This window comes from Haematobia irritans, chromosome 3 (genome assembly GCF_050003625.1).
Source record: "Haematobia irritans isolate KBUSLIRL chromosome 3, ASM5000362v1, whole genome shotgun sequence".
In the NCBI taxonomy this organism is placed as follows: Eukaryota; Metazoa; Arthropoda; class Insecta; order Diptera; family Muscidae; genus Haematobia; species Haematobia irritans.
This window is the reverse complement of record NC_134399.1, coordinates 17,954,096-17,981,596: the sequence shown is the minus strand read 5'-3', so window position 1 is coordinate 17,981,596 and position 27,501 is coordinate 17,954,096. Positions and strand designations below refer to the sequence as shown.

Sequence of the window (27,501 nt, the reverse complement as noted above, 5' to 3'; positions counted from 1 at the left end):
AATTTTGAGAAAATTTTCTATAGAAATAAACATTTGAGAAAAATTTCTATAGATATTAAATTTTTACAAAATTTTCTATAGAAATAAAATTTTCTATAGAAACAAAATTTTGACAAAATTTTCTATTGCGATAAAATTTTGACAAAATTTTCTATAGAAATAAAATTTTGACAAAATTTTCTATAGAAATCAAATTTTGATAAAATTATCTATAGAAATCAAATTTTGATAAAATTATCTATAGAAATAAAATTTTGAGAAAATTTTCTATAGAAATAAAATTTTGGCAAAATTTTCTATAGAAATAAAATTTTGAGAAAATTTTTTATAGAAATAAAATTTTTAGAAAATTTTCTATAGAAATAAAATTTTAAAAAAATTTTCTATAGAAATAAAATTTTGGCAAAATTTTATATAGAAATAAAATTTTGAGCAATTTTTCTATAGAAATAAAATTTTGAGAAAATTTTCTATAGAAATAAAATTTTGAGAAAATTTTCTATAGAAATAAAATTTTGAGAAAATTTTCTATAGAAATAAAAACTTTGATAAAATTTTGTATAGAAATAATATTTTGAAATAAAATTTTGACAAAATTTTCTATAGACATAAAATTTTGACAAAATTTTCTATAGACATAAAATTTTGACAAAATTTTCTATAGAAATAATATTTTGACAAAATTTTCTATAGAAGTCAAATTTTAATAAAATTTTCTATACAAATAAAATTTTGATAAAATTTTCTATAGAAACAAAATTTTGACAAAATTTTCTAAAGCAATAAAATTTTGAAAAAATTTTCTATAGAAATAAAATTTTGAGAAAATTTTCTATAGAAATAAAATTTTGAGAAAATTTTCTATAGAAATAAAATTTTTGAAAAAAGATTCTAGAGAAATAAAGTTTGGAGAAACTTTTCTATAGAAATAAAATTTGGAGAAACTTTTCTATAGAAATAAAATTTTGAGAATATTTTCTATAGAAATAAAAATTTGAGAACATTTTCTATAGATATAAAATTTTTACAAAATTTTCTATAGAAATCAAATTTTGACCAAATTTTCTATAGAAACAAAATTTTGATAAAATTTTCTATAGAAACAAAATTTTGACAAAATTTTCTAAAGCAATAAAATTTTGACAAAATTTTCTATAGAAATAAAATTTTGAGAACATTTTCTATAGAAATAAAATTTTGAGAAAATTTTCTATAGAAATAAAATTTTGAGAAAATTTTCTATAGAAATAAAATTTTAAGAAAATTTTCTATAGATAATAAATTTTTTGAAAAACGTTTCTATAGAAATAAAATTTTGAGAAACTTGAAAACTAGAAATAAAATTTTGAGAAAATGTTCTATAGATATAAAAATTTGAGAACCTTTTTATAGATATAAAATTTTTACAAAATTTTCTAAAGAAATGAAATTTTGACCTAATTTTCTATAGAAAAAAAATTTTGATAAAATTTTCTATAGAAACGAAATTTTGACAAAATTTTCTATATCAATAAAATTTTGAAAAAATTTTCTATAGAAATAAAATTTTGAGAAAATTTTCTAAAGAAATAAAATTTTGAGAAAATTTTCTATAGAAATAAAATTTTGAGAAAATATTCTATAGTAATAAAATTTTGAGAATATTTTCTATAGAAATAAAATTATGAGAAAATTTTCTATAGAAATAAAATTTTCAAAAAAGATTTTATACAAATAAAATTTTGAGAAACTTTTCTATAGAAGTAAAATTTTGAGAAATTTTTCTGTAGAAATAAAAATTTGAGAAAATTTTCTATAGATATAAAATTTTTACAAAATTTTCTATAGCAATCAAATTTTGAGAAAATTTTCTATAGAAATCAAATTTTGATTAAATTATCTATAGAAATAAAAATTTGAGAATATTTTCTATAGAAATAAAAGTTAGACAAAATTTTCTATAGAAATAAAATTTTGAGAAAATTGTCTATGGAAATAAAATTTTGACAAAATTTTCTATAGAAATAAAATTTTTACAAAATTTTCTATAGAAATCAAAATTTGACCAAATTTTCCATAGAAATAAAATTTTGATAAAATTTTCTATAGAAACGAAATTTTGACGAAATTTTCTATAGCAATAAAATTTTGAGAAAATTTTCTATAGAAATAAAATTTTGAGAAAATTTTTTATAGAAATAAAATTTTGAGAAAATTTTCTATAGAAATAAACATTTGAGAAAAATTTCTATATATATTAAATTTTTACAAAATTTTCTATAGAAATAAAATTTTCTATAGAAACAAAATTTTGACAAAATTTTCTATTGCAATAAAATTTTGACAAAATTTTCTATAGAGACAAAATTTTGACAAAATTTTCTATAGCAATAAAATTTTGACAAAATTTTCTATAGAAATAAAATTTTGACAAAATTTTCTATAGAAATAAAATTTTGACAAAATTTTCTATAGAAATAAAATTTTGACACAATTTTCTATAGAAATAAAATTTTGACAAAATGTTCTATAGAAACAAAATTTTGAGAAAATTTACTATAGAAATAAAATTTTGAGAAAATTTTCTATAGAAATAAACATTTGAGAAAATTTTCTATAGATATAAAATTTTGACAAAATTTTCTATAGAAATAAAATTATGAGAAAATGTTCTATAGAAATAAAATTTTCAAAAAAGATTCTATAGAAATAAAATTTTGAGAAACATTTCTATAGAAATAAAATTTTGAGAAAATTTTCTATAGAAATAAAATTTTGACAATTTTTTCTATAGAAATACAATTTTGACAATATTTTCTAAGAAATAAAATTTTGAAAAAAAAAATTCTGTAGAAATAAAATTTTGACAAAATATTTTATAGAAATAAAATTTTGACAATATTTTCTATAGAAATAAAATTTTGAGAAAATTTTTTATAGAAATAAAATTTTTAGAAAATTTTCTATAGAAATAAAATTTTAAAAAAATTTTCTATAGAAATAAAATTTTGGCAAAATTTTATATAGAAATAAAATTTTGAGCAATTTTTCTATAGAAATAAAATTTTGAGAAAATTTTCTATAGAAATAAAATTTTGAGAAAATTTTCTATAGAAATAAAATTTTGAGAAAATTTTCTATAGAAATAAAAACTTTGATAAAATTTTGTATAGAAATAATATTTTGAAATAAAATTTTGACAAAATTTTCTATAGACATAAAATTTTGACAAAATTTTCTATAGACATAAAATTTTGACAAAATTTTCTATAGAAATAATATTTTGACAAAATTTTCTATAGAAGTCAAATTTTAATAAAATTTTCTATACAAATAAAATTTTGATAAAATTTTCTATAGAAACAAAATTTTGACAAAATTTTCTAAAGCAATAAAATTTTGAAAAAATTTTCTATAGAAATAAAATTTTGAGAAAATTTTCTATAGAAATAAAATTTTGAGAAAATTTTCTATAGAAATAAAATTTTTGAAAAAAGATTCTAGAGAAATAAAGTTTGGAGAAACTTTTCTATAGAAATAAAATTTGGAGAAACTTTTCTATAGAAATAAAATTTTGAGAATATTTTCTATAGAAATAAAAATTTGAGAACATTTTCTATAGATATAAAATTTTTACAAAATTTTCTATAGAAATCAAATTTTGACCAAATTTTCTATAGAAACAAAATTTTGATAAAATTTTCTATAGAAACAAAATTTTGACAAAATTTTCTAAAGCAATAAAATTTTGAAAAAATTTTCTATAGAAATAAAATTTTGAGAAAATTTTCTAAAGAAATAAAATTTTGAGAAAATTTTCTATAGAAATAAAATTTTGAGAAAATATTCTATAGTAATAAAATTTTGAGAATATTTTCTATAGAAATAAAATTATGAGAAAATTTTCTATAGAAATAAAATTTTCAAAAAAGATTTTATACAAATAAAATTTTGAGAAACTTTTCTATAGAAGTAAAATTTTGAGAAATTTTTCTGTAGAAATAAAAATTTGAGAAAATTTTCTATAGATATAAAATTTTTACAAAATTTTCTATAGCAATCAAATTTTGAGAAAATTTTCTATAGAAATCAAATTTTGATTAAATTATCTATAGAAATAAAAATTTGAGAATATTTTCTATAGAAATAAAAGTTAGACAAAATTTTCTATAGAAATAAAATTTTGAGAAAATTGTCTATGGAAATAAAATTTTGACAAAATTTTCTATAGAAATAAAATTTTTACAAAATTTTCTATAGAAATCAAAATTTGACCAAATTTTTCTATAGAAATAAAATTTTGACACAATTTTCTATAGAAATAAAATTTTGACAAAATGTTCTATAGAAACAAAATTTTGAGAAAATTTACTATAGAAATAAAATTTTGAGAAAATTTTCTATAGAAATAAACATTTGAGAAAATTTTCTATAGATATAAAATTTTTACAAAATTTTCTATAGAAATAAAATTATGAGAAAATGTTCTATAGAAATAAAATTTTCAAAAAAGATTCTATAGAAATAAAATTTTGAGAAACATTTCTATAGAAATAAAATTTTGAGAAAATTTTCTATAGAAATAAAATTTTGACAATTTTTTCTATAGAAATACAATTTTGACAATATTTTCTAAGAAATAAAATTTTGAAAAAAAAAATTCTGTAGAAATAAAATTTTGACAAAATATTTTATAGAAATAAAATTTTGACAATATTTTCTATAGAAATAAAATTTTGATATTTTCTATAGAAATAAAATTTTTTTCTATAGAAATAACATTTTGACAAAATTTTCTATAAAAATAAAATTTTGACAAAATTTTCTATAGAAATAAAATTTTGACAAAATGTTCTATAGAAATAAAATTTTGACAAAATTCTCTATAAATTCAATATAAAATGTTTCTTTGGAATAAAACAACATTTTTATATACTAACCACAACAATTTAAACAACAACTTCAAAGTAAATTTAATTTAATAGAATTTTGGTAAAATTTTCTTCAAACGAGTGGCAACTGTGATACTAATACTGTAGTTGTAAAATGAGGTGTAGCTCGAACATGTATGAAATTTTTAGCAAAAACTCTCTTTTGCTGGCCCTAGACATGTAAACGTTCTGCTTCTGTTCAAAATTTTTGAACGGAGCTAATATCGTCATTTTGGGCCAAAAATCGGCATTTGCCATTCTTTGACTATAAAATCATCCAAATGCCGATAAATCGGCAAAGTTGGCAGCAAAGAAAAGTAAGTTGTTCCAAAAAAGTATAAACATTTTTACAAGTTTATTGCAATTGAAAATTACAAATTTTATCATACACATTTTCGGGTTTTTACGTTTGTTTATTAGTACATATTTTTTTTTTTTATATCCAAAATAGCAAAATACACAAAACATTTACTCCTTTGATCATTTCTTACAATAAAGACCACTGTGTGAAAACTATTCTTCGACTAAATATTGGCAAATCATAGGAAATTGCAATTATAACCCCATCAATTAAATGTGGCAACATTGTTATTCTTATCACTTATGTGAACAACATGGCAATCCTACTATCTGATCACGAGATGAATGCATGGTAACCCCATTATTGAATGAATTTGGCAGTTACACTTTGGTTTACCGTTAAGTACCGAGAGAGTCGAGGGAAACCATTAGCTTCTATTGTAAATAAATTATAAACAAAACAAATAAGAACACTGAACATTCCTTGTTCAATTAATTATCACGATTCCTAGCTAGGTATGTATTGTTGGTACCATAAGAATTGAAAAGAAAGTGCTGACCGAGAGACTATTTTATGGAATCATTTTGGCCATTAGTATATTTTCGAGGTAAACATAACAAACAAAATTCGTTTTGTTTTTTCTTACATTTATTGTCTACTATACTTTGTGTACAGACTTTTAGTGGCAAAGGTAAACATACACAGAACGAATGGAAATATGACCAGCTAAAAGCATTGCACCAAAGTAGAGTGGCAAAGAGATGAGATTGTCATTATTTATGCAGACTTTTAGAGTAAATTAAGGTAAATACTTAAAGTAAACAATAACACATACAAATATGTTGGCAATGGAGTTTTGGTCGAAACATGGGCGTGGAAATGATTTTTATTACTATTGTTCAAACTTACCGTTTCGTCCAGGTATTGAACCGATGGATGTTGTAGTTGATAATTATGCTGTTGTTGTTGATGATGATGATTGGAAACTTGTGGCGTAGAAGATGACGATGTTGTTGATGATGAAGATGACGTCTGTCGATCTGCAAGACTGCAATCCATATTACATTTGATTTGTGCTTTAAGCCACAGGCAATAACATCAAAGTATTTTATATGATGTTGGTAGGTATGATTTTGTTCTGCTGTTGAAGAACAAGCAGCAACAGCAGCAGTAGTAGTAGGCGACAACAACAACAAACTACAACACAATAACTCTACAGATGACTGATGTGGTTCTGATGGATGGATGGATGGACTATGAAGAGACAGATAGACAGACACACGACAGCGAAATGACACAGCTATATAACACTCACTACTCTATATTTCCAATACATGGATATGGCACACAATGCTTGTATTACACTATTGTGCAAAAGTCACACTTGCGATGGACCGGACGAGAGGCATACACTTAATCACTCTTACCCAAGTTGTATGCAAATAAGACCGATAGACCAATACCAGGGTCTATCAGGGTAGAACACAAAGTAAATAAACGTCAGGGGTAGGGTAAAGATGGCACAACCTCCCAGAACCCACAAAGTCAAGCGATAAAATTGAAAAACGACGATATACGTTTATGATGATTTCTATATGTTACAGCAACGACAACTGGCTTGACAAGGAGGTAGGAGTAGAATAAGTATGATAATGCACTTTATACAAAAACCAATGGACTAAAGCCTGAAAAAGAGCCGATACAAAATCTCATTCCTTTTTCGAATCAACGAATGCGAGTGAGCGCGACCGAACGAGCGATTCTTTTTCAATTGCACACTGTTATTTTATGTGTATTTATTATTACTTGTTTTTTAACACCCGAAAACGAGTATTTTTCTGGTTATTTTCACAACTTTTTTTCTGATGCGTTATAATTTTTTGCGCGTAGGCGGTTTTAAATCCTCAATGGATCTTTGTTTTTGTATTAAACGACCCACAATTTTTCTTGGCAATTTTCACATTTGTTTCAGAAAAAATTTACGGCTTTATGGTTGTGTGTTCGCTTCTTTTCGTATCGGTTCTTTTTTTCTTCGTGGATGTTGTATTTGCTGTTTTTTATATTGCTGCTTTTGTTGTTTATGCACACACGAATGAAGCAAAGTGTTTCTGGGTTTCCTTACACATCCACCCACATAAACACAAAACTTTTAAGATTATTTCCTTAACACCAACAACAAGACAACAGCATGAGCAATAAATACACTACAGACCCGTTTTCTCTGCTGCAACACACAATAATAAAATAAAAGAGTGTATTGTTAATAAAAAACCATACACAACAATTTTTTTTTTTACCACAGAAAAAGACCATACACTTCGTTTTGGGTGTAGCCGCAGTCTTTTTGAAATGACGTTGCCTGCTTGTTTGGCCAAAGCTCTAGTAAGAAATGTCATTTGGAGTTGTGTAGTTGGTGTTGAAGAGTATGTGTTTCTCTGGTTTTTCTACTCAATCGCAGTGTATCCACACAACTCCCATGCAGTGTTGTCAATATTTCCCCCCGAATTTGGGGACAACTATTTCAAATATTCGTAATTTTTCGAATGGAGAAAAATCTAAATTCAAAATATTAATCTAATTGATGCGGACTGCGATGCGATGGTTATTATACCCAATTTGCATGCACTGGATCAATCCACCAGGGTTCAGAGTAAGGCCATGTACCAAAATATGTATTATTTTTGACGGTTAAAACCATCAAGTTTATGACATGTTTAAATATTAAGCCTAATAAGATTCGAATAGAGACGTTTTTCTATTCTGCCCTTGGAGTGGAAATTGGATTTTACAATTTGCATGCACTGGATCAATCCACCAGGGTTCAGAGTAAGGCCATGTACCAAAATATGTATTATTTTTGACGGTTAAAACCATCAAGTTTATGACATGTTTAAATATTAAGCCTAATAAGATTCGAATAGAGACGTTTTTCTATTCTGCCCTTGGAGTGGAAACTGGATTTTACAAACGGGTGTTATATGTCTATACACAAAAAAAAATTACTGATTCAATCACAAAATTAATTGATCCAATTAATTTTTAAATTGGAATGACTTCAATCACTGAAATGATAGTATCAATTAAAAAATTAAATGACAGTCAATTAAAAATCAATTGATCCAATTAAAAAATTAATTGATACTATTAATTTGTGTGATTGATTTTTATTTCAATTAAAAAAATTGTTGAATCAATTAAATTTTTCATTGATTTTTTTTTTAACCGAATTAAGATTTTAATTGGAAAAATTTTCGTGAAATTTTTTTATGTGTATTCTTTCACAATAGAAAATATGACTTTTCACCTTTTTGGAATTCCAAAAAAGTTAAAGGGATTGAAGATTTTTTTAAAACACAACTTTACAATTTTTGATATTTATGCAATTGGAAAAATTCAAGTTATAACGATACGATCACACTGCGCAAATGCTTGACAGATATCAAACAATTATTCGTCACCACAGACAAACCACTCGACATTTTTAATTCATATTGACTATATAATATCATGATGGGAGCATTTTCCAAAACTGTATCAAGATATTTCTAAAATGCTTCTGGAAAACAGTTTAACACTCATATTTCCCAAATGGTATAAGCGAAAGGCTCCTAACATTGGTACGTTAACTTTGATAGTGGATGTCAACACGTTGTGATAAATAGTGCAATTGTTATGGAGAAAAGGCAATTATATGGACAGGGATATCATTCTTAAACCTATTCACATACGGGTCCGAAATCTTGTATAAGAAATCGGTTAGTCAAATTATTCGACTTTGTAGAATTTGATTCACCATAGTTATTTAAGAGATCCGGCTTTCATATTCGGGAAATTCTCATACATGGCATTTGTGATAAAAATAAAGATCAATGTGATTTTTACATCGAAATAAATTGATACACTTCTGTCAAAGTTTTTCCAATCTTCGAAAAATGTCAGGAAGTCCATTTGGGTTACAACGATCAGCACTTTCTTCAATTCAGTTTTTATTTTTTCAATCTCCAGACGCCTTTCTGGGGAAGTGTCTTGAGTTTTCGGAACAGCAAAAGTAACATGGAGCCAAAAATAGTTATTTCACAAAGAAGTAGTCAAAAAGAACGAGAGGCGACACTTTTTGCCCACAGTATCTTGATAATATTTAGGCCTATTAGTAAGATAAAGAAGAAATATTTATATATCTTCAAATCCTAAGTTTCAGTGGGGTTTTCGCATAGTATAATCGAGTTAAAGTGAGTACAAAGGTGTTTCGACCAAAACACTAAAATAAAAGTGCAAAAATATATATGCCGACGGTTAGATTTTTGCTCAATTATGGATGTTAACGATCCAGGGCCTTGATTAATATAAATTTTAAATTTCTAAATTAATCTACTAAAATAAATAACCCCGATAACAAGCTGGTTTTCGTCTAGAAAGTAATCGCTTTTTCAGCGCTTTTCATTTTTTTACTTAATTGACATCACAGTTTACAAGTGGTGTAACTAACTGCATTTCCCCCTTTTTGACAGCATACACAAAACATTCATGACAATCTCACTTGGAGCAACACACAAAAAGTACTTTTTCACCACTACATCAACCTACAATTTTCACAAATCACAACTACACATAGAATATGGTGAACACCGACTCTAACTTGCCTTTCACAAATCCTTTTAATTCTTTTCCTAAAATTCCACATTAAATTTAATTGATTTCTAAACGTATTTTAAAAACTTTAGTCGATTTGATCAATAGTTTCTAGTATCTATATTGTTTTCATTCACTTTTTTCCCAATAATTTTTGTTGTAACTTCCGTAAACTACATACACAATACGCTATATCTTTCCGCCCCCACAAATGACTAACTTGACAAATGTCATTTAACTTCTTATTGGAAGCAATGCATCTCATGGGACGTGTTCAGTGGAGAGCTTCATTCAGAGTTGTATTTCGTTGGGCATAGATATTACCAAGGGTACTTTTACACGTTGGGTTTCCTTTAAGTTTTATATTACGTCCGGTAATAACCCGTATTATTTTGCGTTTCCCCGCCGAAAGCCACCTTATGTTCGCGGTTACTTTTTTGAATGGATTCAAAAAAAATTTAGATATATAAAAATTTTCGCATTCAAAAGCTCTGGATGCAAACCAGTTTTATTGGTACAATTTGTATTGGAAAAACAATGCTTGCAATTAGGGCTGTCATTCGGGTCGATTTTTAAAATTTCCGGGATTCGGGATTTAAAAATTTAGAATCCCGGGATTTTCCAAAATTATCGGGATTCTTAAAATATTTTAAGTTAAAACAATCTACAGCGGCAAAAAATTCTTGTACCTTAAACCAATTTAGTTTAACTCAATTTTATTAACAAAAGAACATAAGAGTAAATTAATGGTGTTTTCTTTTCTGAAAAAAGTGCTTTGCCTTCAATTTGTCTGTACAGAATGCGCATTTTTAAAATGTTACCAGCAACTTAAAAAAATATATCATTTGAGCTGGCAGAAAAGAAGTCAAAGAAGGAAACAGGGCAACCGCAACACTCTCGTTTGTTGGCAGTGCTGAAAATGCCCGCAATGTTCCTCTATGCGTGGCGCTATTTTCACAACAGAATTTGAAGGCTTTTCGCACTTTTGCCTGTTTTTTTAGAAAAGAACCTAAAAAGTACATATTCCCGGCAAAATGCAAAAAAAAGTGCGTATTTTTTTTTTTCAAGAAAAGAAAACGCCATAAAAATCAATTTCAATTCCAACTCAACAATATGAAGAAAAGAAAAACAAAAAATTATGACAAAAAAGTAAAAAGCAATTTCTGATCGCTATAACGTCTGTAATATCTAGGCATCCAAAATATTTATCAGATAAACGCGATCTTGATCCATGGACAAAATTGCAAGATCGCATGAATTCCATTTCACATGAACTCATTGTCCAAAGGAGAACCTTATCTTTTATTTCGAATTTAATAAAGGATGTTGAAAAGCCACAAATTTAACAAACTGAAATTAGTTTTTTCGGGATCCCGAAAAATCCTGGGTGACAGCCCTACTTGCAATTCAACCATTATAACATTTTGCGGAGTAAAGCATTCTGTTCGAAAAATAATGGATTCTTTTAAGATATAAGTATAAATTAAGAACCTAATGAAACCATATTTTCTACTGAATAAGACATTTAGAAAAAAAGTTTCTATAGAATAAAAAATTCTATTGAATAAACAATTTTGGCAAAATTTTCTCTTGAATAAAAAGTTTTGACAAAAATTTCTTTTAACAAAATTTTTTATTGAATGAAAAGTTTTAACAAAATTTTTTACTAAATAAAAAAATTTAACAATATTTTCTACTGAAGGCCTGTTTGAAAACGAAACTTTTTACTATGGTGAGATATAAATTTACTATAGTGAAAAACAATTGCTAATTTGGTGTACTCATTTCTTTAACAAATAAAAATACTTTTTGTTTGCTTTGATATAATGAAAACATGCCAAGCCTAGTGATATCGTAAATGTCAAGAATTTTCAACAAATGCCAAATTTCTTACTAGCCCCCCGGGCTAGTGCAATTATACTCACCTCGATTTACGTCAAATTTTTGCCGATAGCAAAAAGTTTCGGTTTCGAACTGGCTGGGAATAAAAAATATTGACTAAATTTTCATTTAAATAAAAAAAATTTTACAAAATTTTCTAGTGAGTAAAAAATTTGGACAAGTGTCTATTGAAAAAAAAAACAACAATAAAAATTTTCTATTTAGGGCCTGTTCGAAACCGAAACTTTTTACTATGGTGAGATATCAATTTACTATGGTGAAAAACAATTGCTAATTTTGTGTACTCACTTCTTCAATAAATAAAACTACATTTTATTCATTTTGATATAATCAAAACATGCCAAGTCTAGTGATGTCGTAAATGTCAAGAATTTTCAACAAATGTCAAATTTCTTACTAGCCCCCTGGGCTAGTGAAATTATACTCATCTCGATTTACGTCAAATTTTTACCAATGCTAGTAAAAAGTTTCGGTTTCGAACAGGCCCTTATTTAATCATAATTATTTTGTGACAGTATGTGGTATGTGGTCTAATCTCCAATAGATGGTACGCAGCTAACTACGTTACACGCAGTGAATTAGTTTGGTATTTTGTATTTTGACATAACTTTGTTTACTAATTGAACGTACTCATTCGAATTTTCATATTCGGATATTAGTACTCGGATTTTAAATTTAAATATCATAGCTAAATATTCCAAAGATACATAGTATATTTTAGACTATGCAAATACCCCAGAAACAACTTAGAGAGCGTACCTTTCATAATTTCACTCGAGTTTCCATAATCAAGTCTTTTTTTCATGAGTTATGATATGTTTGTTGTACACAACATGTGTGCTCTGATTTTTTCTTTTGCAAGTCAAACCAAGTACGCCATTGGACCATTGATTTTATTGTATGGATGAGTTGAAACTATTGAATGAAATGACAAAATTTCTGCATATTGTGGATTGAAACTGAGTTCAAAAGTGGTTATGAGTTTAAAATGTGGCTATTAGGCAGCTTGTCATTAACTTGACATAAGTGACATTTGTCGTAAAAAAGAGAACCGGTTCGAGAACCTCGTTCGGTTCTTTAATCAACCACCAATAATATCTGTCAATATTAAACAAATTATTAATTATTATTAAACAAATTGATATTTATATGTAAAATTCGCACAAGTTATTAATTAATAAAGCCCATAAGCATTGCGAGTTTTGTGTTAATATTACAAAACTTAATCATTTAGGTGAGATATAGAGAACGAACAAACGACGGGACCACTACTCTCTCACTTCGAAGCCAAACGTCGTCAGTGGTGGTTGGTCAGTAAACACGTGAAGAAAAAAATTGAGGAATATTATTTCTGAAAATTTCTTCGCTTTTTTACGAAGAAATATAGAAAAACTTGTCGAACCCAACGTCCACCTTTGGAATAATCATCATCCGCAGCAGTTGAATCATACATCTGTAATTGAAAAAAAAAAAACTAAATTGCTTGTGAGTAAGAAGAATTCGGTGTGGTGGTGTATATGTGCTGTGTGGAAAATTAAATATTTTTTTAGTGCATTTCTAAAATGGAAAAGAATTGTTGAGGGGGGTATTCTTTCTTTTTATGGCAAATTATATTGTAACAATAGAACGACACTTCGACGGACAGACGGAAATTATTGAATTTTTCAGGGTTAGTTTCCATGGACGGAGCTGGGTTGCTGGGAAAGCGTTACCTGGCAAACATGGGCTATATAAGGTTTTCGGTGTGGTGAATTTTTTGTTACACGTAATTTATAAAGATTATTTTGTAATTTATTTTACAAAATTTCTTTGTTCATCTCCATGTGACATGCGATTTTCAATTCATTGCTCTTTTTCTTATTCTCCCAGTTCTTAAAAACAGTGATGCCAGATTTCAGTTTGAATCAAGGGGAAAATTGGCAATGTACCGGTAAAGAGCTACCACGGATTTTGAAACAAATCTACAAAACTTGCTAAAAATTAACAACATTTTTTTGAGTGTAGGGGAAGGGATTTTAAAGCGAAAATGTAAAGTAAAAAAATTGTCGGAAAAGCCTAGTTGTCGAGATATCGGCATCTGAAAATCGGTATTTTTCTTTGTATTTTTGTTTTTAATTCTGACAGCAATTTTTCATGAAATGAATGAAATTGCGATTTTTTTTCATGTTTGGTAAAAATAGTACATTTTAAAGAGAAACTATTAAGTAATAATTTTTTAGGAAGAGCGTTGTTTTCGAGATACCGATCCTTGGCTTATAGGTCCACGGCCTTTGGCCGGATTTTGAGACTTTCTCCTACGGACAAGGTCCAAAGTGGGCTAACGCGAACCCAAAGTGGATAGGAGGCCGACAATGAAATAGGTATTATAGGTACACATGACAATGATTTAGGGACTCGTAACTCCGAAAATAGGTCTTTCCGACAAAAAGTGGTATATATTTATTTCATTTTGTGTTTAGAATCAAAAAGTCTACATGTCTACATTTAAGCCCAGTAGACAATGTCGCCTATTATCGAATAGCAAAATTTTTTCTAAACTGATTTAATTTCTTCAAAGATTTTATTATCTAAGCAAACAATTTGCAATTATTTGAGTTTTTGATTTTCTCTCCATAATCTACCTTCAACTTATAAGCCATTTCCTTCCATTTCTTTCAGATTCCGTATTCAAAAATTTCTTCATTTGTTTATTGTCGTCGCCACACTAAGCCAACAACATGCCTTCTGATTCGAAAAAACGCGATGCACAACGTAAAAAAGATGCCCGTAACAAAAAAATCACCACAATCTCTTCGGCTAAAAAGACAAACGGTGTCAATGGCAATGAACCTCCACGTGAAATGACCGAAGAGGAGATTTTGTGTGCCAAACTTGAGGAGGAGGCACGCATATCGGCCGAAGCTAGAGCTTGTACCGGTTCTTTGGCCTCTCATGAAAGATCGCGTGATATTAAAATCGCCAATTTTTCCATAACATTTTTCGGTTGCGAATTACTGCAAGATACAATGTTGGAATTGAATTGTGGTCGCCGTTATGGTGTCATTGGCTTGAATGGTTGCGGCAAATCTTCGTTATTGGCTGTTTTGGGTAATCGTGAGGTGCCCATTCCCGAACACATGGATATTTTCTATTTGTCCCGTGAAATACCTGCCAGCTCCAAGACTGCTCTACAATGTGTCATGGAAGTTGATGAGGAGCGTATAAAATTGGAAAAATTAGCCGAAGAACTGGCCATGAGTGAAGATGATAGTGATCAGGAACAATTGATTGATATCTATGAACGTTTGGATGATATGTCAGCCGATTTGGCTGAGGTAAAGGCAGCTCGCATTTTGCATGGTTTGGGTTTCGACAAGAATATGCAACAGAAACAGGCCAAAGATTTTTCTGGTAGGTTATTGGTTTTTTGATTTCCAACAGTATTGGAAAAATTTAATCCTTAATTATCCCTATGTCATTATAGGTGGTTGGCGAATGCGTATCGCTCTGGCTCGTGCCCTTTTCGTGAAACCCCATTTATTGTTGCTCGATGAACCGACCAATCACTTGGATTTGGATGCTTGCGTATGGTTGGAGGAAGAATTGAAAACCTACAAACGTATTCTAGTTCTAATTTCCCATTCCCAAGATTTCCTCAATGGTGTTTGTACAAATATTATACACATGACGCAAAAACGTCTCAAATACTATTCGGGTAACTACGAAGCTTTTGTTCGCACACGCATGGAACTATTGGAAAATCAAGCAAAACAATACAATTGGGAACAAGATCAAATTGCCCATATGAAGAACTATATAGCACGTTTCGGTCACGGTTCGGCCAAATTGGCCAGGCAAGCTCAATCCAAGGAAAAAACTTTGGCCAAGATGGTGGCCCAAGGTCTTACTGAAAAGGTTACCGATGACAAAGTATTGAATTTCTACTTCCCCTCTTGCGGTACCATACCTCCACCAGTGATTATGGTGCAAAATGTTAGTTTCCGTTACAATGATAGCACTCCATGGATCTATAAGAATTTGGAGTTTGGTATTGACTTGGATACACGTCTGGCTTTGGTGGGTCCCAATGGTAAGTTATAAAATAAAAACGACCTTTAAATTACGTGGATGTAACCTTTGTGGGTCTTTAATTTTTTTCAGGTGCTGGCAAATCAACTCTACTAAAATTATTATATGGTGATTTGGTGCCCACTTCTGGTATGATACGTAAAAACTCCCATTTACGTATTGCCCGTTATCACCAGCATTTGCATGAACTTTTGGACCTCGATGCAAGTCCCTTGGAGTATATGATGCGTGCCTTCCCCGATGTCAAAGAGAAAGAAGAAATGCGTAAAATTATTGGTAGATATGGTTTAACGGGTCGCCAACAAGTTTGTCCCATACGGCAATTATCCGATGGTCAACGTTGTCGAGTTGTCTTTGCCTGGCTGGCTTGGCAAGTGCCTCATTTGCTGTTACTTGATGAACCTACCAATCATTTAGATATGGAGACCATAGATGCATTGGCTGATGCAATTAATGACTTTGATGGTGGCATGGTGCTAGTTTCTCACGATTTCAGATTAATCAATCAGGTGAGTAAAAAGCCTATTTAAAAGTCTATGGATTTGTTTTTGCTAATTTATAATTTCTGTATTTTAGGTGGCGGAAGAAATTTGGATTTGTGAAAATGAAACCGTGACCAAATGGAAAGGCAACATTTTGGATTACAAGGATACCTTGAAAAAGAAAGTCGTTAGCGATAATGAAAATAAAAGCAAAAAGAAATAGAATTACCATTCTCATCACAAAACACAATCAGAAACCAGGCCTTGGTGATATCACAACACGTTAGTGATGAATTTTATACGCGGCATGGGATGGTTTCTATAATTTAATGTAGGATTTTGCTCTTATTCTTATCGCGATCGAATTTTATTTTAATTTTTTTTTTTTACCTTACAATTACTTTTTATTTTCGAGCTATTGATTTATATACTTTTATTATCTAAAATACAACAAAAAACTAAATTGAATAGCAGTCACAGTAAAATATAGATAGAGATTTTAAAAGATGTTTATTATAATAATTCAAAACAAAACAAAACAAAGCCACAATGTGAAATGGATAAAAGCAAACACTAATTATAATAGTAAATTATCACTTAAATATAAATATGTACTACATATATATAAATATAATATAGAAATTGAAAACCATATAAACTTGATAGAAACAACATGACGTTCAAGAAATCTACACAAATATCAATGTGATTTTTTTATGTTTAAACAAACAAAAAACAAATGAACCCCCGCAACAACATTAAGTTATTACAAATAGCCTGCTATATAAATAATCCCTATCCTCTAACATCAAAGAAAAATCTTAACAAAACTTTCTCATAAAATTCAATTAGAATTTACTAAACTTTTCCCCGTAAATCAACCAAAATATAGCGCCAACCTAATAGCAGCCCAGCCATCAAGCCTTTTTGCTATAACATAGACTTTGTTTAAGTAGTTTCTACGTATTGTCCAAACTCTAGAAGAGTAAAAGTATTTGAATCTTTTTTAGAAGAAACCAAAAAAACCAAGCAAACTATGCAATAGAAGCTATTTACACATACATATGTAAAGTTTTATTTTTGGTCCACAATTTTATTTATTTTCTTTTTAAGAATACTCTTCAAAATTCTAAGTTTATTCTTTCATTCTTTGAAATAAAAAAAATATATAATAACAATTGAAACCTTTCAACTTTGAAGGTATTATCTAATTGAAAGTAAAAGAAGAAAAAAAAAAAAATATTGGATGAAATAAATAACGAATATAGAAACAAGTTCATCCAACTTTAAAAAAAACAACATATAGTTTTTTATTTCGTACGAGAGTATAGAGCAATAAATAGGTAAACTCATCAGCAACAAAAAATATTATTTTGCAAAATTTTTATTTCTATAAAAAATTTTGACAAAATTTTATTTCTGTAGAAAATTTTGCCAAAATTTTATTTCTATAGAAAATTTTGCCAAAATTTTATTTCTATAGAAAATTTTGTCAACATTTTATTTCTATAGAAAATTTTGCCAAAATTTTATTTTTGCTGGTGACATTTCTGAGGGTTTCAAAGCTTCTCTAAGTGGTTTCACTGCAATGTGGAATGCCGTTCGGACTCGGCTATAAAAAGGAGGTCCCTTGTCATTGAGCTTAACATGGAATCGGGCAGCACTCAGTGATAAGAGAGAAGTTCACCAATGTGGTATCACAATGGACTGAATAGTCTAAGTAGCCTGATACATCGGGCTGCCACCTAACCTAATCTATTTCTAAAGAAAATTTTGATAAAATTTTATTTCTATAGAATATTTTATCTAAATTTTATTTTTATAGAAAATTTTTGCACAAATATAGAAAATTTTGACAAAATTTTATTGCTATAGAAAATTTTGACAAAATTTTATTTCTATAGAAAATTTTATCTAAATTTTATTTTTATAGAAAATGTTTGCCCAAATATTTTATTTCTGTAGAAAATTTTGACAAAATTGTATTTCTATAGAAAATTTTGTTCAAATTTTATTTCTATAGAAAATTTTGCCAAAATTTTATTTCTATAGAAAATTTTGACGAAATTTTATTTCTATAGAAAATTTTTGCCCAAATATAGAAAATTTTGACAAAATTTTATTTCTATAGAAAATTTTGACAAAATTTCATTGCTATGGAAAATTTTGACAAAATTTTATTTCTATAGAAAATTTTATCTAAATTTTATTTCTATTGAAAATTTTGACAAAATTTTATTTCTATAGAAAATTTTGACAAAATTTTATTTCTATAGAAAATTTTGACAAAATTTTATTTCTATAGAAAATTTTATCAAAATTTTATTTTTGTAGAAAACTTTTGCTCAAATTTTATTTCTATAGAAAATATTGTAAAAATTTTGCCAATTTTTTTTCTATAGAAAATTTTGTCAAAATTTTATTTCTATAGAAATATTGCCAAAATTTTATTTCTATGGAAATTGTGCCAAACGGCATTTTTACGACGAAATTTTATTTCTATAGAAAATTTTTGCCCAAATATAGACAATTTTGACAAAATTTTATTTCTATAGAAAATTTTATCTAAATTTTATTTCTATTGAAAATTTTGACAAAATTTTATTTCTATGGAAAATTTTGATAAAATTTTATTTCTATAGAAAATTTTATCTAAATTTTATTTCTATTGAAAATTTTGACAAAATTTTATTTCTATAGAAAATTTTGCCAAAAATTTTATTTCTATAGAAAATTTTGCCAAAATTTTATTTCTATAGAAAATTTTGCCAAAATTTTATTTCTATAGAAAATTTTCTTAACATTTTTATTTCTATAGAAAATTTTTACAAAATTTTATTTCTATAGAAAATTTTGACAAAATTTTATTTCTATAGAAAATTTTGACAAAATTTTATTTCTATAGAAAATTTTGATAAAATTTTATTTCTATAGAAAATTTTATTAAAATTTTATTTTTGTAGAAAACTTTTGCTCAAATTTTATTTCTATAGAAAATATTGTAAACATTTTGCCAATTTTTTTTTCTATAGAAAATTTTGACAAAATTTTATTTCTATAGAAATTTTGCCAAAATTTTATTTCTTTAGAAAATTTCGCCAAAATTTAATTTATATAGAATAATTCGCCAAAAATGTATTTCTATGGAAAATTTTGCCAAAATTTTATTTCTATAGAAAATTTTGTCAAAATTTTTTTCTATAGAAAATTTTGCCAAAATTTTATTTCCATAGAAAATATTCTTAAAATTTTTATTTCTATAGAAAAATTTTATAAAATTTTATTTCTATAGAAAATTTTGACAAAATTTTATTTCTATAGAAAATTTTTATTTCTATAGAAACATTTTAACAAAATTGTATTTCTATAGAAAATTTTGACAAAATTTTATTTCTATAGAAAATTTTAACAAAATTTTATTTCTATAGAAAATTTTGACAAAATTTGATGAAATCCTGATATCGTTTGATGTTGTATCACTGTTTCCCAGTATACCGGCAAACCTAGCCATTGCAATGATTGAGAAGAAATGGGACTTAATCAAAAATCATACAAAAATACCTCGTGATATTTTCAAGGAACTAGCACTATTTTGCATCAAAGACAGTAGGTACTTCAAATATGAAGATAAGACATATGAACAATTGAAATGAATGCCAATGGGATCTCCAGCATCTCCAATAATTGCTGACATCATCATGGAAGAGCTATTAGACGTGTCCTTAAGCAAGATACCGAAACCTCGAATTATAACAAAATATGTGGCCGACATATTTGCGATAGTAAAGAAAACCGACGTGGAAAGTACTCTTGACGCATTAAACTCATTCCACAGTCAAATACAATTTACAATGGAGTTAGAGAAGGATAACAAGCTACCATATTTAGACTGTAACATACTGAGAGATGATAATTGTTTGAGGCTGAATTGGTATCAAAAACCAAATAAAGATAAGACAAATATTGACCACAAACGATTTTCCAAATAGAATAATAAGCAGACTAATAAATCGCGTTAAAAATAAAACACTTGACGAAAACATTCAAAATAAGACAATTGAAGAGCCGGAACATAAAAAGGATAAGTCTCACAAACCCATGACTTACGTTGAAGGATTCTCAGAGCGTTTTTTTCAAATCGGACGTATATAACAAGGACAAGATTCAAATTGCTTCACGCACATCGAGACAGTAAAGGAATTATTCAGCAACACAAAGTCAAAAATAAAGAATGAGGACAGGAGTAATATAGTGTACAAAATTAAATGTTATGGAGACAAGTCCAACATATGCCCAATGGCTATGTTTTTTTTTGTGTATTTCTTATAGGAGCAAAAAATGTAATAAGTCATTAATAATGCCTCACGGAATTTTTGTTTGGAGATATATAGCAATGCTTTTTTTAAGGGTAGCGGAAATTTTAGCTGGAGGTACCTACCGGCCTTAAAGCCGGTAAGCTCATATTGTCCGTGGGATGTTATTATCGATGGTTTTAATTTTGCTGCCAAAAACTGCCATCACAAGAGCTTCATACCGGGCTTAAAGGACGGTGCTACATTCGATTTTCAAATTGATTTTATTTTCGCGGTTAATTTTATTAAAAATATACAGGGTGGCTGCTATATAACACGACAAAATAAAACGCTGTACTTTTTTAAATTTCATTGTTCAAAAAGTCGGAAATAACATCAAATTTTAGAATCAGTTTAGATTTGTTCGAATTGGCTACCTTTGGTATGAATTAGGGTCTTCAAATGGCCAACAAAGCCATTACACACTGCACAAAAGTTTTTCTGTGATATTTTGGCCCATTCCCGGCGGTCTTGGGATGATAGACATTTTGGTATTTTTTAGTGCTAACCTTATTCTCCAAAATGCATCAGACACAAAAGTTTACTGACTGAGATCCGGAGATTTTGGTGACCAATGTGCGGTAGAAATGAAGCGAGGAACCTACTTTTTAAGCCAGTTTTGGTTGACGCGTACTGAGTGCTGTTGGAATGGAATGTCCATGGTCTTCGGCTACAGTTATTGTCTGCCCGGGGCTACAATACTGTTCTTAGCATATTCGGCATTTATTTTGAACTCACTGTCGATGAATACGAGCACTGTCGACCGACCACACCATTACCATTGGCGGCGCTTGAGTTATGGTTACCAATCGAAGTTGTAAATTTTTACTTGGCCTTTTCGACAAGCAATGGCCTCTCATTGAGAAAACGAGAAAAATCAGTAATTGGCCACTTTCGTGCATGCGAAGCAACTCTTTGACAAATTCTATAGCACAACAACGTGGATTTCTATCATATCTGGCCTTAATTTTTCGGACCATTTCTGGTGTCGTTATAGTTTTTTGTCCAATTTTTGGACGAGATGCAACACTGCCGATAACACAGTAATAAGCAATGGCAACAGAAAAATATAAGATTTATTCACATTTAAATACTGGAAAACTGTAACGATGGCCACTTGTGGTTTTCCTTTATTTTTTATTGTATTATTGAAAATTATGGAACCCCTTAGCTAAAGAAAGTTTTGATTTGTGCGAATTCGTAAAACAGAACATCGGTTATGTATAATGCTTATCAGTTAATGATTCCTTCTCCAAAGATCCAGATAAACATGCTGGCAGATTTCAAATATTCTTATCTTTTCATCTATAAGTCTTGTTTATATTCTCTGTCAATCACTAAATACACCCAATGCTAAATGTTAGTAAGATTTTGACAAAATTTTCTATAGAAAAAATTTTCTGACAAAATTGTCTATAGAAATAAAATTTTGACAAAATTTCTATAGAAATAAAATGTTCACTTAATTTTCTATAAAAATAAACTTTTGACAAAGTTTTGTATAGAAATAAAATTTTGACAAAATTTTTTATAGAAATAAAATTTTTAAAAAATTTTCTATAGAAATAAAATTTTTAAAAAATTTTCTATAGAAATAAAATTTTTAAAAAATTTTCTATAGAAATAAAATTTTTAAAAAATTTTCTATAGAAATAAAATTTTTAAAAAAATTTCTATAGAAATACAATTTTAACAAAATTTTCTAAAGAAATGAAATTTTGACAAATTTTTCTATTGAAATACATTCTTGACAAAATTTTCTATAGAAATAAAATTTTGACAAAATTTTCTATATAACTAAAAATTTTGACAAAAGTTTCTATACAACTAAAAATTTTGACAAAATTTTCTATAAAATTAAAATATTCTTATCTTTTCACCTATGTCTTGTTTATATTCTCTGTCAATCACTAAATACACTCAATGCTAAATTTTAGTAAGATTTTGACAAAATTTACATAGAAATAAAATTTTGATACAATTTTCTATAGAAATAAAATTTTGACAAAATTATCTATAGATATACAATTTTGACAACATTTTCTATAGAAATAAAATTTTGACAAAAAATTTCTATAGAAATAAACTTTTCACTCAATTTTCTATAAAAATAAAAATTTCACTCAATTTTCTATAAAAATAAAATTTTCACTCAATTTTCTATAAAATTTTAACTCAATTTTCTATAAAAATAAAATTTTGACAAAATTTTCTATAAAAATAAAATTTTGACAAAATTTACTATAAAAATAACATTTTGACAAAATTTTGTATAAAAATTAAATTTTGGCAAAATTTTGTATAGATATAAAATTTTTGACAAAATTTCCTATAGAAATAAAATTTTGACAAAATTTTCTAAGAAATACAATTTTTAGAAAATGTTCTGTAGAAATAAAAGTTTGACAAAATTTCCTATAGAAATAAAATTTTGACAAAATTTTCTATAGAAATACAACAATGACAAATTTTTCTATAGAAATAAAATTTTGATAAAATCTTCTATAGAAATAAAATTTTGATACAATTTTCTATAGAAATAAAATTTTGACAAAATTATCTATAGATATAAAATTTTGACAAAAAATTTCTATAGAAATAAAATTTTCACTCAATTTTCTATAAAAATTAAATTTTCACTCAATTTTATATAAAAATAAAATTTTCACTCAAATTACTATAAAAATAAAATTTTGACAAAATTTTCTATAGAAATAAAATTTTGACAACATTTTCTATAGAAATAAAATTTTGACAAAATTTTCTATAAAAATAAAATTGTTCTTCAGTAACTATAAAATCTTCTATAGAAATAAAATTTTGACAACATTTTTAATAGAAATAAAATTTTGACAAAATTTTATATAGAACTAAAATTTTGACAAAATTTCCTATAGAATTAAAATTTTGCTAACAGGTTTCTATAGAACAAAATTTTTGATAAATTATATATAGAAATTAAATTTTGAGGAAATTTTCTATAGAAATAAAATTGTTCTTCAGTAACAGCTATTTTTTCTGGGTGTAGAATACCATTTAACAAAAAAAAACAATATCAAATTAAAATTTCTTTATAGAATACGCTTGTGTACATACTCGTATTATGCATCCACTTTATTTACGATCTCTTTTTGTTATTCTCCTCTTTGATACATACAACTGGTCTTTGGATTCATACACCATGACGAACTTCTTAGTGGCTTTAGTTGCAAACAAACTGCCAAAGAGAAATGACAAGTGCCAGTGCATATCGGCATGAGGCAGAAGCTGCAAAACTTGCTCTTGAGCCAACAACTGTGAAATCAAAAATCAGAAAACGAGAAGTTATCGCAGAACGTCGGGACCATATTCTAATCTTGACTATCACTCGGCCCCAAAGAAGAAATGCCCTTAATCGTAATGCTGTTTATGATCTGATAGCAGCCTTTGGTGAAGCTACCCATAATGAAGAAATAAACGCAGTCGTATTGACTGGGTGTGGTGACATATTCAGTGCAGGCAATGACCTCAAACAAATGCAGGACTATGTCACACCAGATGATTATTATCGAGGGGCCAATTATGTGTTGCGATCGTTGGTTAAGTCCGTGCTGGTGTGTCCCAAGATAACAATATGTCTGGTAAATGGCCCCTGTATTGGTATTGGCTTTACTCTGGCTGCTTTATTCGATGTGGTCTATTGCACTAGATCGGCTTACTTTCAAGCGCCTTTCACAAAATTGGGTATCTGTGCTGAAGCCTGTTCATCTTTAACATTTCCCCAGCTCTTTGGCCAGTCATGGGCAACAAAGCTTTTATTGTTTGGAGAACAACTTACAGCAGAAAAAGCTGAACAATTAGGGTTTGTTGCTGAAATCTTTGAGAGTCAGACTGAAGTGCAAGAGAAATTTTGGCCTAAAGTCAATGAATATACCAGACTACCATGTGAATCAGTGCGTGCCACAAAGCGTTTAATGCAAATGCATAATAGACAGCAGCTATTGAAAGCCTTAGAGGAGGAATTGAGGTGCATGACCACATTACGCACTGGTCCAGTACATCAAAAGGCCATCGAAGAGTTTTTGCAAAAATCTAAAAGTTTTCCTAAAAGTAAACTTTAATGAAAAAAATAAATAAAATACTAAAATAAAATAAAAAACATTAATTACATACAAAAAAAAAGTTTCTATAGAAATAAAATTTTGACAAAATTTTCTATAGATATAAAATTTTGACAAAATTTTCTCTAGAAATAAAATTTTGACGAAATTTTTTATTGAAATAAAATTTTGACAACATTTTCTATTGAAATAAAATTTTGACGAAATTTTTTTATTGAAATAAAATTTTGCCAAAATTTTATTTGGAACTTTTCTATGGAAATAAAATTTTGACAAAATTTTCTATTGAAAAAAATTTTTGACAAAATTATCTATAGAAATAAAATTTTGACAAAATTTTCTATAGAAATAGAATTTTTGACAAAATTTTCTATAGAAATAAAATTTTGACAAAATTTTCTATAGAAATAGAATTTTTGACAAAATTTTCTATAGAAATAAAATTTTGATAAAATTTTCTATAGAAATAAAATTTGGACAAAATTTTTTATAGAAATAAAATTTTGACAGTATTTTCTATAGAAATAAAGTTTTGACAAAATTTTATTTGGAAATTTTCTATGGAAATAAAATGTTGACAAAATTTTCTATAGAAATAAAATTTTGACAAAATTTTCTATTGAAATGAAATTTTGACAAAATTTTCTATTGAAATGAAATTTTGACAAAATTTTCTATTGAAATAAAATTTTGGCAATATTTGCTATAGAAATAAAATTTTGACAAAATTTTCTATAGAAATAAAATTTTGACAAAATTTTCTCTAGAAATAAAATTTTGACGAAATTTTTTATTGAAATAAAATTTTGACAAAATTTTATTTGGAACTTTTCTATGGAAATAAAATGTTGACAAAATTTTCTATTGAAAAAATTTTTTGACAATTTTCTATAGAAATAAAATGTTGACAAAATTTTCTATAGAAATAGAATTTTTGACAAAATTTTCTATAGAAATAAAATTTTGATAAAATTTTCTATAGAAATAAAATTTGGACAAAATTTTTTATAGAAATAAAATTTTGACAATATTTCTATAGAAATAAAGTTTTGACAAAATTTTATTTGGAAATTTTCTATGGAAATAAAATGTTGACAAAATTTTCTATAGAAATAAAATTTTGACAAAATTTTCTATTGAAAAAAAATTTTGACAAAATTTTCTATAGAAATAAAATTTTGACAAAATTTTCTATAGGAATAACATTTTGACAAAATTTTCTATAGGAATAACATTTTGACAAAATTTTCTATAGAACTAAAATTTTGACAAAATTTTCTATAGAAATAAAATTTTGACAAAATTTTCTATAGAAATAAAATTTTGACAAAATTCTATAGAAATAAAATTTTGACAAAATTTTTTATAGAAATAAAATTTGGATAAAATTTTTTATAGAAATAAAATTTTGACAAAATTTTCTATAAAAATAAAATTTTGACAAAATTTTCTATAGAAATAAAATTTTGATAAAATCTTTTATAGAAATAAAATTTTGACAAAATTTTCTATAGAAATAAAATTTTGTATACGACCGATAAGGTTATAGTTATAAAAAAAAAAACGATGAATGTTGAATGAAAGTTATTTAAGAAACAAATTCCAATAAAAATAATATAAAAACATTAATTACATACAAAAAAGTCACCGAAATTGATTTAATTGAATTTTAAGAAAATTTCATTTATAAAACTAGGCTAACAAAAATATTATACGAACAATAAGGTTATATAAAATTACGATCTATGATAAAATTATTTAAAAAATTATAAAAAAAAATAAAAAATTCATTAAATTAAAATAAATATAAAATTCTTTAAATTCATTAAAATAAAAATCTAACACAAAAATCAATTTTTATTTTAATTAAATTATTTTTTTAAATTTAATTTAATTGAGATTTTAATTTTAATTAAATTAAAAAATTGATTACGGAACAATTTTTTAATTTAATTAAAAATGAATTCAATCACTTAATTTCATCAATGAAGACAAAAATACTATTTTTTCTTGTGGTACACCATTTTTATTCCTCCCAGTAATTAAGCACAAATTAAATTTGAATATATCAATTTCATTTTTAATTGAACTTTTTTATTATATGTATATTTTTCATAATATTTCTTTCGTTTATAAACATGTTAATGTATAATTTAGTTTTTAAATTTATTTTGTTTTAAATTTCATTTTTGCTTATATGTAAATACTTATGTAAGATTTTAAAGATTAGGAATTTGATTTATATAATTTTTTGTATATGTCTATTTTTTATTTGTCAAAAAAAACTAACAAGTTCAAATGAAAATGTAACAAACTATTATGTATATGATTTTATTAATTTCATTATTATTTTTGTTTTAATTTTAGACTTTTTTTAATACACTATGCTACAAAATTGAACAAATGATTATAGCGGGAATTTATAGAATTTTTAGAATTAATTACACAACATTTAAATGTGATTCGTTTCCACTTCAGAATGAAATGATTTGTTCTATACTCAAACAATGAGAATACTGCATCCCTAACAGAAATTTCTTTTGGTTGCCGATAATGCAGTTTCCATGGATTTTTATGGCAACAAAATGTATATCTTATCAGTAGCACAAATTTCCCTAGAAGGGTCTTAGAAAAGTCAAAAATATAGTTTTCGTTGGTATGCCGATAATGCAGTTAGTCTAATTCTTAAAGTGGTTAAAATCGGAACATGCAACATAAATCGGTTTAAAACTCCAGTCTGGCAATATGAAGACATAC

The 27,501-nt window shown here is 26.6% G+C and overlaps 3 protein-coding genes across 5 annotated transcripts in view; 2 read left to right on the top strand and 1 right to left on the bottom strand.

Moving 5' to 3' along the window:
* pico (ras-associated and pleckstrin homology domains-containing protein pico) overlaps positions 1-10,058 on the bottom strand; it is a 152,827-nt gene extending 142,769 nt beyond the window's left edge. The window contains exons 1-2 of one of the 2 annotated variants that reach the window (XM_075298657.1): positions 9,852-10,058; positions 6,121-6,259 (exon numbers count right to left, since the gene is read on the bottom strand). In XM_075298657.1, coding sequence (XP_075154772.1) covers positions 6,121-6,259; positions 9,852-9,892 — 180 coding nt within the window. In that variant the 5' untranslated portion in view covers positions 9,893-10,058. Of the gene's footprint in view, positions 1-6,120; positions 7,445-9,851 lie in introns of those variants that run through there. The other variant, XM_075298658.1, reaches the window with a different exon arrangement.
* A 2,778-nt stretch (positions 10,059-12,836) lies between these two features.
* LOC142232016 (ATP-binding cassette sub-family F member 2) lies at positions 12,837-17,140 on the top strand. 2 transcript variants are annotated; one of them, XM_075302705.1, is made up of 5 exons: positions 12,837-12,976; positions 14,401-15,132; positions 15,206-15,811; positions 15,883-16,319; positions 16,387-17,140. In XM_075302705.1, exons 2-5 carry the CDS (start codon positions 14,460-14,462, stop codon positions 16,513-16,515), a joined length of 1,845 nt encoding a protein of 614 aa, XP_075158820.1. In that variant the 5' UTR covers positions 12,837-12,976; positions 14,401-14,459; the 3' UTR covers positions 16,516-17,140. The 2 variants fall into 2 exon arrangements, with proteins under 2 accessions (XP_075158820.1, XP_075158819.1); XM_075302704.1 differs by lacking the exon at positions 12,837-12,976 and adding an exon at positions 13,003-13,227.
* Positions 17,141-23,843: 6,703 nt separating this feature from the next.
* Positions 23,844-24,782, top strand: LOC142229191 (enoyl-CoA delta isomerase 3, peroxisomal-like). Its single transcript, XM_075299729.1, has one exon. It carries the CDS (start codon positions 23,875-23,877, stop codon positions 24,742-24,744), a length of 870 nt encoding a protein of 289 aa, XP_075155844.1. The 5' UTR covers positions 23,844-23,874; the 3' UTR covers positions 24,745-24,782.
* Positions 24,783-27,501: the final 2,719 nt, after the last annotated feature.